The following is a 9,716-nucleotide window of genomic DNA, read 5'->3' on the forward strand; positions in this document are numbered from 1 at the left end:
ATTTCTGACAACAAATAATGAAATCCACTTTAAAAGAATGAAAGCCTACCCTCAATTTTGTAATTGTATCCTCAAATATGATTTTTGTCAGTGGAAGCCTTACCAAATGCTGACTTTAAGAGTAATGCCATTAGCCCTGGCAGCCCAGAGCTTGGGCCAAAGAACTAAAGGGTTGCCAGGGCAACCACTGTCTCTCCCCTTCTCTTTCTCCTTCTCTTCCCTCTCTCTTAAAAATAAATAAATAAAATATCTTTAAAAATAAAAACAATAATATGAAGCCCTGTGTGCCTCATTTGGTTGGAGCAGTCATCCCGTCGTAGAAAGGTTGGAGGTTTGATTCCTGGTCAGGGCACGTATCTAGGCTGCAGGTTTAATTCCCTGGTTGGGGCACACATGGGCGGCAACTCATCCATGTTTCATCTCTCATGTTGATGTCTCTCTTTCTCTCCCCTTTCCTCTCTCTGTAAAATCGATAATCATGTTTTTTTTTATTTTTAAAGAGTAATGACATTAAAATACGAGAAACCGTAGATCCAGAAACTTCGAAGTTTCTTTGAATTTTTTGCTCATCTCTTACTAACACAAGCAAATGGTCATAATATGCCTGATATGAAATTTGTTATCCGCCCGATTTACACCAGTTGCAGTAGTGTCACGGTAAGAGAAGCTCATGGCTTTAAGGAAAATGAAAAAACACACACACAGGGCAAGGAGCCACAGAAGTGCAACAACCCCAAAGACACGCGCCCCTGGGCTTAGACATAGAAAAGTCACACGAAGCTCTTCCCCTGCCTGACACACAATGAGATTTGACAGCCGCATCCCGACCCCCACCCCGCCCCTTACAAAAGCCTGTACTGGCCGGAAAGGCCGGCCAAAGCACCGGCACAGGCACAGCGTACACAGTTCCAGGCCAAGTTAGAAGTGAGACCCAGGTTCTGCGGAAACAGAAAAAAACTGAGTGTGCGTGCACACTCTGCATACCCTCTCTGGGTAGGGAAAACCAACAAAGATGCATAAATCAACTCAGTAAAAACATAACAACGTATAGCCACACCCCTCGCCCCAAGCCTGATCCGAAGACCCGGAGAGCAAGCAGAGGTCCACGCTATGGGAGACGACCAGTCCACACCTACCCAGGAAAACCGCAGAGGACCCAGGGAGCAGGGGCATATGGGATTCATTCTGAGAGATGGAGATGCAAAAATGCACCCCAGCGACTCACCAGCCCGGGCGCGCGGGATACAGCGCGGGACCCGGCCAGGAAACATAGGGAAGAGCAACACGCATACCCCTCACCTGGCAGAAGCATCTCTGCGCCGCCGTCTCCGGGGGCTGCTGCCCGCCGTGGCCTGAGCGGAGCAGGCACACGGCGCCCAGGAGGCCGATCAAGAAGCCCCAACGGCGGCCCATAGCCGCTCTAGCTGCTCGTAGCCGTGCGCCTTGGAGAACCCTGGATTCGGGAGCAGGCCGTGAGTCCTCAGATGAAGCCCGCACGGGCCGGCCCCCGCCGGGGCCCCACCTCCGGGCCACCTCCCAAGCCCGCCCTCCCCTCTCCCGCCTCTCAGCGGCGGCCACCTCGCCTTGGAGACTGCGGACGTGCCGAGGCACCCGCGCCCGGCACCCGGGACCTCTGACCGGTTTCCTTCCTCGCGCGTGAGGTTGACGAATGAAACCGCTTCCCGGATCGTCCCGCCGGGCCTCCGCGCGCGCCCCCGCACGCCTCCGGTTCTAATCCTGGAGACAAGGCCTGACTGGCCCGCCCCAAGACCCCGCGCAGTTGTCGGGTCCTTCCTGCCAAGTGTGGGAGCGAGACCCAGTGGAATCGGTGTCTTCCCGCAGGGCCCCGCCCCACCGCACGCTCTCCGGGACAGTCCTTCGATATCGTAATGCGAGGAAATCGAACCGTAATAAATACGTGTCCCTGGCAGAGTCTTGAGGCTGAAAGGGGTGTTTGTGATTATCTAGACCCAGAGCTGTGTAATTTAGATTGTTCTCGTCACATGAAAAGAGCAAAAGAAACAGATGAAGTTACTCTTAATGATTTACGCAATATGCACAAAACATTTCAAAATATATTCAATATTAAATTATTCATAAAATATTTTTCATTTTTTTCTGTTTATCTGTAAAATCTGGTGTGCATGTTATACGAACCAGCCACATTTCATAGTCAAACATAGCTCCGTATGGAACAGCAAAGGTGGGTGGAGACAACGCTCGCTCTCACTTTGTAAGAGGAAACAGGCCCAGCGAGGTGAGACGATGTGAGCCAGGGCTGAGAGCTGGGTGGTGGGTAGAACCAGGTACTCTGTTTCCGGGTCATGAGACCAGTCTATTAGCTTTTTGTTGTTGTTGTTGTTGTTGTTGTTGTTTTTAAGGAGAAAATTTTAAGGTGAAACTGGCAGGCTTTCCAACATCTTACACATTAAGAGTTCAAGTATTTCAGATTATCTGTTTTTGCTAAGCCTTTTTTTTAAAACCATCATTTAATGGAATAGTTTAGGATATAGTAAGCCCCAAGTAGGTATTGTTTCTATTTTCTAGCTGAGAGAAATAGGCATAGAAAATTACATATTCCTTTCTTAAACCCCCTAGCCTATACTCTGTCCACCACTGCCAAGCAGATTGACATGTGTTTAAAAAGTTCCCATCTGTGAGCCTGGTGGGCTTGAGAAGCTGTGATTCTAGTATCTACAACATGCCACTGTAGGTACTTATGAGTACAATCTCCTTCTTTACCTAGAAAGTTCTTTTTCATTATAAATGTATACAGATCCCACTTATCCCTCTAGGGCTATGCCCAACTCAAACTCCCTCTTCTACGTGGACTCCCTGGTTTCCTCCTCAACCAGTTTGGAACTTAATATGTAATGATTCATGAAATTTTCTACTTTATGTGTCAACCACTGAAAGTAGATTCTCTGCACATGCTTATAAAATAAATGAATGTTCTTCAGGTAGCCACAGTTTCAATACCTGAAGATTAGGCCATCAAAATGAGACACAATATGAAAAAGGAAGTTAAACGAATAAAGCCAAAAATTGCAGAAGGAAGCAGTCCAAACATGAATCAGCTCTGGATTTCACCCTGATGCAATAGGCTGTAATCTGGAAGAGTTTTAAAGTATCAGTGTCCCCAGAATGAGAGCTCTATTCCATAAAACTCTCTTTCCCAGAACAAATCGCTAGCAAACTTATAATCAGAAACAATCACCGTATAAGACAACATTTTTACTTTATTATCCTTTTTAGCTTTTTGTTGAGATCTGATTGACAAATTTGTAAGTTATTTAAATGTACATAGTGGTGATTTTAATATACACATATATAGTGAAATGATTACCCCTATAGAGTTAATTAACACATCCATCATCTCACATATTTAACATAGTCTCGCCTTGGTGAGGACATTTAAATTCAACTCTGTTAGCAGATTTCAGTTAGACAACACAGTGCTATCAACTATAGTCACATGGTAGACATTAGAGCCTCACACCTTACTCATCTTACAACTGGAAGTTTATACCCTTTACCAGCCTCTCCCTGTTTCCCATCCTCTGGCTTCTGGAAACCACTTTCAACTCTGTTACTATGACTTCTACTTTTCAAAGTGATTATTCCATATGTAAGTGATACCATGTCATATTTGGGAGGGGGTTCTCTGTTTGGCTTATTTCTCTTAGCCTGTGGCCCTCAAGTTCCACCCATTGTTGTAGCAAATGGCTTTCCTTCTTTCTCATGGGTGAATGATAGTCCATTTTATGTGTGTACACCACAGCCTCTTTATCCATTTATTGCCAGACATTTAGGTTGTTTACGTGCTTTGGCATGTAATTGTGAATAATGTTGCAATGAACAGGGGAGTAAGGTATCTGTTCAGGATCACGGTTTTGTTTTCTTTGGATACATACCCAGAAGTGAGGTTGCTGGATCTTACTTTATTTTCTTGATAATTATATTTTTTTCTTTTCAGAGTTAGAAAAGATTTTAGAATGTGTAAAATACAGTTTATACAAATTCTGTAACCAGCCCTGACATTTCCCAGAGAATCCTTTAAGTCAGACCTTTTTATGAGTTGACTTCTTCAACTGTGCCTACTGTGGCAACCATCTCATCTTGCTCATGTTAGAGGCTATGAAATAAATGATTAGTCATTCAATAACTCTTTAAGGACCACCCACAGGGTACATAGTTCAATCTTTTATTTCTTCAAGTCCAGCCTCCCTTCCATTATAACTTTGTCAAACAACATTAAATCTTTCAGAGACAAACAAGGCTACAACTTTGTTATTCTAATGCTAGTCATTAAAACAATAAGATGTAACGTACACAGCATTTCTTGATGGCATTCTGATTACTGTGCAAATAACAGCTTTTTTTTTTTAATGACCAAAGCTTGAAATAGCTTGAAATGAGACATAAAGATTTGTGTGGGAGACTTCCGCCAAGATGGAGGCATAGGTGGATTTAATGGATTTGGCGGAAATAATTTAAAGAAAAAAAAGGTGGTCAAGGAAAAGGAATATTATGGCACAAAAGAGGAAGAAAGGCTAAATAAAAACCTGAAAGTTTGGTGCTGATATTTGATTAGATCTACTTATTTAATTAAGTTATTAAATATAAATACACACATAGTATATTGCTCTACTTTTCTCTCAAGATGCTTGAGATCATCTGAGTTGGAGAGACTTGCCACCTAAGCTCTATCTTTACCTTCATTATTTAGGGGATGTTCCTGAAAGAGCAAGCTATACGTAGTAAATGACTTCACTTCCTAACTCCCATTCACACCTTAATCCACTAGGCAATCTGGTTTCCAGCTCCACCCTCCTGAAACTCCTCTTCACCTGACCACATTGCCAAGTCTAATGACCATTTTTCATGACATCATGACATGTCTGCTGCATTTCGACAACACCAATTCCTCCCTCCTTCAATTAAATTTCCTGTGTACCTAACACTCCAGATTCTCCTTACATTTCTCGCTGATATTATCTCACTCTCTCTTTTCCAAGCTTTCGCCCAGCCCACCTCTAAGATGGGAGTGTTTCCCAGATGCTAGCCTTTGTTTCGTGCTCTCCTCCATCTATATTTGCCCCTGAAGAAACTTTTCTATACTGATGACTCCCAAATCGTTTTTCCAGTTCGGACAGCTCCCTTGAGCTTCAAACTCCAACAACCCATTGGACACATTCATCTGGTTTTCTCAGACATATTCAGTCACATCACCATCTACATCTAGACACCTAGAAAGCAGGAAGCCATCTTCAGTTTCCTCCCTCTCACCCCCCATGACCTAGTCGAACACCAAGTTCTACCAGTTCTGTCTTCTATCTATCCTTTCCATCTTTACGACCAAGGACTTAGTTTCAGCCCTTGTTGTCACTCACCTGATTTACTGCACATTTCCTTAACTGATCACTCAGCCTCTAGGTTAGTGCCCCTCCAAAAACAGCCTCCATGCTAGCCTTTTTTATCAAAACTGTAAATCTGACCACATCACACCTCTACTGGAAATTTTCAATGCTCCTGATTGCCTGAGGAATAAAATTTAAGAATTTCAGCATGACATTCAAGGTCCACATGCTCTGGCCCCACCCACTCCCAGCTTCGTCTCCAACACCTCTCACTGCAAGGCAGTGACCGTTATCAATGTCCTGTATGGACCTTGTTTCCAACCTCCACATCTTCGCTCAACCTGTTGCCTGAAATGTTTTCTACCCTGTCCCACACCCATCACCTTCACTTCACTTGGCTCCCTCCCTAACCTCTCCTCTGTAGTTGGATTAGATTCCTACAAGGTCACATAATTGTGCTTTATCACATGGAAAGAAATATTATGTTTATGTATAGGTTTTCCCCATTCAGCAGATGGGTAGGGAACTTGCCTTGATAGTTTCAGGTTCCCCATTGTGTATGTGCTTTACAGGATGACTTCTGAATGAATTAATGAGTGTACAAGTAAATTAGCTAACTGACAAACTTGAAAAGATAATAACAGCATGAGATGTCACAGGACAATGTGTGATTATGATCCAAACAAATTCTATCAGCTTAGAGGCAAAGCCATCATTTTGGGCAGAAGTAATTGTGGATTGGGGAGAGAACACAATAGGACTGGAATCAACAAGAGAAAATTCACAAAAAGTATGAATGCGGGAAAACTATGACAGAGTGGGGGCACAACTACCAGATGATTCACTAAAACAAATAAAAGTTATCTAAAATTCATTTTGCAAGCATTTTAAGATCAGGATTATTTAGTCCAGAAACAAGAGTGGCTACAAACGGAAGTACTCTACTTAGCACAATTCCAAGGAGAAGGGCGAAAGAGAGTTCTGAAATAAATAAAAGTGGACTAAGTAACGTCCTTCCATGCTGAATGTCAAAACTCCTCCCCTACCTGCAGCAGACCACCTGTAAGGCTCAGCTCCAAAACTGCAGATCTTGACTGTACACACCTGCTTTCCCCCCATTGGGCCTGACCCCTCTTCTCCCATTTGAAAAGGGATGAAGAATTCTTCTAGGAATAAACAGTGGCATCAAAAACAACAAAACAACTGACTCTTCCCACCTGCACACTCAGAATTCTACTGCATTTTTATTTTAGTGCCTCTCTGACCAGAAAACCAAGGCTGGCCAGATTTTAGAGAAAGCCTCCAATATGAAATAGAGACCAAAAGCAACAAGAAAGGAAACAAAAAAGGGAAGAAAAGAAGACAAGCAAAAAGCTGTAATCAATATAATCAAAAACATAATAGGATTTTATAAAAAGGAACAATCAGAGAACAAGAAAGAGCTCTTAGAACTAAATATATGATAGCCAAAATAAAAAAAAGTTTCAACAGAAACTTTAGAAGAAATATTGAGGAAATCTCACAGATACTAGGAGAAAAAGACAGAGATAGAAATAGATGAGAAGAGACGGAACAAATAGAGGATTAATTCAAGGAGAACAGGGTCTGACTGATAAGAGTACCACTAAGAGAGAACAAAAGACAGGATCATCTTAGAATTCAAGAAAATAGCCAAGAATGAAGGACGGCTATCTAGGTGGTAGGGTGCACAGAGTGCCATTCTAGGGTGGGAAAATGCCCCTCACAGAGATAAAAACTTTCAGAAAGAAAAACAAAAAACGTGGTCCCTACAAAGAATTCAATTTCAGAAAACCAACTACAAAAGCACTGAAAGCTACAGGACAATGGAGCAGGGTCTTCAAAACTCTGCGAGAATTCTATAGCCAGTCAAATTATTGGTAAAAGTTGAGAATAGAATTAGAATATTGTTAGCTATGAAAAACAAGGTATACCTTTAAATCCTTTCTCAAAAAATTACTGAGAGGAAATTATGCAAACAAAGGAGTAAACAAAAATGAGGAGACGTGGGTATCAGAAAAGCGAAGATAACACACATAACACCCAAGAGAAGAGTTAAAGACGTTCTAGAAGAGAGCTATGCAACGGACCCAGAGAGCCCAGACTTGAGCCAGAGGACTGAGGCTTCCCAGAGCAGTGTCTTTGGGTCAGGCATGGCCCTGGAGGGACACCTGATGGTCCGGCTTCCTGAAAAACATTCTTCAGAGGAAATTTACAGTCGTAAAGTTGGGAAGAAAAAGTGAGTTGAAAAAAAAAAGCCCATTTTAAAAATGAGGCAGATTTCATTCCAGGAAGTACAAAACAATTTTACAATAAAGCAGATCTAACTATAGTATATTACTTGATTTATATCACCCCACAGTAAGACACATATTGGATAGTGATTTAACCAAAGCTTGTATATATTGTATGTATGGAGGGTGGAGGTAGGGAAAGTGGATACCTGGAGTGACACAGGGATGCTAAATCTTTATTTTCCTTGTGAGGAAGTCAGAAGATAAATCCTAAAATTGATCTATCAAGCAATAGCAGTATAAGCCTATTATGTAGAAATAGGGAGATAATACAAAAAAACATGTTCAAGAATTGGGGAATGGGATTTGTGTAGATAGGGTGGGGTAGTAGACTTCCCTCTTTTAACCTAGACCTTGTAGGACTGTTTTTTTTTTTTAAGAAATTATCTTTGTGCATTACTTTGATTAATGTAGAGTTATTCAAAAAGCCTAGGAATTCTAACTTCTATTTCTACCTCAACATCTTCTTACTGCTTAGCCACAGAAGCATTTAATTAAGTATATTCTGATAGATATTTGGGGATACATACTTGGGATGACAAATTTCTGAAGACTTAAGTGTTGTGCCTGATGTGTGAGCAAAAGTAGTTGCTACTTGCCTATCTGCTACTATTTCCGAGTTTCTATCTAGAAAAATATCAGTTCCTGCCTGATTAGTTCTCTATCACTGTACAGCAAATTACCACAGAACTTAATGGCTGCAAACAACAAACACATTGTCTCAGTTTTTGTTGTCCAGCAATTCAGAAGCAGCTGAACTGGGTTATGTGACTCAGTTTCTAATGATGTTGCAATCAAGACTAGGGCTTCAGTCACCTAAAGGCTTGCCTGAAGCTGAAGGCTCTGCTTCCAAGAGGGCTCACTCACTGGCTGCTGGCAGGAGGCCTCAGTTTCTTGCTGGCTGTCCCTTGCCCTGTGGGCTTCTCCATAGATCTGCTGGTGTGACCTCATCACATAACAGCTGGCTTCCCCCAGAGGGAGTTATCCAATGGAGAGTGAGGAGGAGGCCCCAGTGCCTTTTATGATCTAGTCTCTAGTTGTATACTATCACTTCCAATTTATTCTGTTTGTCTAGAGCAAGTCACCAGATCTGGGGGGTGGAGGGAGGGGGTTGGAATTAAGCTCCACTTTTTGAAGTGGGAAATATATTTTTAAAAATTGTGTACATATTTCAAAACCACAACATCCATCAATGTTATTTTATAGTTAAGTAGATTAGGAGACTATCCTTAAATAATTTTTCAAAGATTTAAATCTATGTCATCATTGATGACCTTTTAATGACCCCCCAAATAAGTTAGCCCTACTTTCTCACATCTCTTCTACTCTATGATGGTATAACTTTTTTGAGTACTAATGACATTTCTTAGTCTTTTTAAATCTCTGCTCCCCTCTCATGGTGTCTGATATACACATTTACTCATTCAATTATATATATATGTATATATACATATAAACCATCTTCTGGGGAATACAATAATGAGCAAGAAACAGTCACAGTCCTTGTTTTCCTGGAACTTATAGTCTACCAGGGCAAGACATTAATCATTTAATCACACTTATGAGTGTATAATTAAGGACTGAATTACATTTTCTGATGAAGAGGAATCCAGTCTTACAAGTACATATAAAGAAGAAACAGGGTTGTTCTGATGCAGCATTGGGGAAAATAGATGGGTTCATCTGCAGTTGGAATTTTGCCAGATGAGGAAAAAAGAACATGAATCAAGGGAGTTTAAAATATTGGTATGTCATGTTGAAATAACACATTAGTATGTGCTTACACATACTTATTGAATTGAACCAAACTGAGCTGCCTTTTTTTCCTCTGCCTCATCCTCCCTTTGTTATTTCTTGATGTCAGCGGTGCTGTATTTGGTACAGATGGACTCTTTTGACCAGAGTAGTTGCAGCTGAGTGGGAAGGGGACTATTTCTGCTCAACCCATTTTCCTTGTTTATTGTCACCTGCAATTTCCAGTTATATTTAGAAAAACAGAATAGAACATTCACACAAAGACACGTGAGATTTTTTCCTAATAAAT

At 41.5% G+C, this 9,716-nt stretch overlaps 1 protein-coding gene across 1 annotated transcript in view; it reads right to left on the bottom strand.

Annotated features, from left to right (window-relative positions):
• The window catches only part of ERO1A (endoplasmic reticulum oxidoreductase 1 alpha), a 45,707-nt gene extending 44,076 nt beyond the window's left edge, over positions 1 to 1,631 (bottom strand). The window contains exon 1 of the mRNA XM_037054314.1: positions 1,300 to 1,631. Coding sequence (XP_036910209.1) covers positions 1,300 to 1,413 — 114 coding nt within the window. The 5' untranslated portion in view covers positions 1,414 to 1,631. The remainder of the gene's footprint in view (positions 1 to 1,299) is intronic.
• Positions 1,632 to 9,716: the final 8,085 nt, after the last annotated feature.

This window comes from Sturnira hondurensis, unplaced genomic scaffold, assembly GCF_014824575.4.
Source record: "Sturnira hondurensis isolate 20B ecotype Veracruz unplaced genomic scaffold, ASM1482457v3 Scaffold0008196, whole genome shotgun sequence".
Lineage (NCBI taxonomy): Eukaryota > Metazoa > Chordata > Mammalia > Chiroptera > Phyllostomidae > Sturnira > Sturnira hondurensis.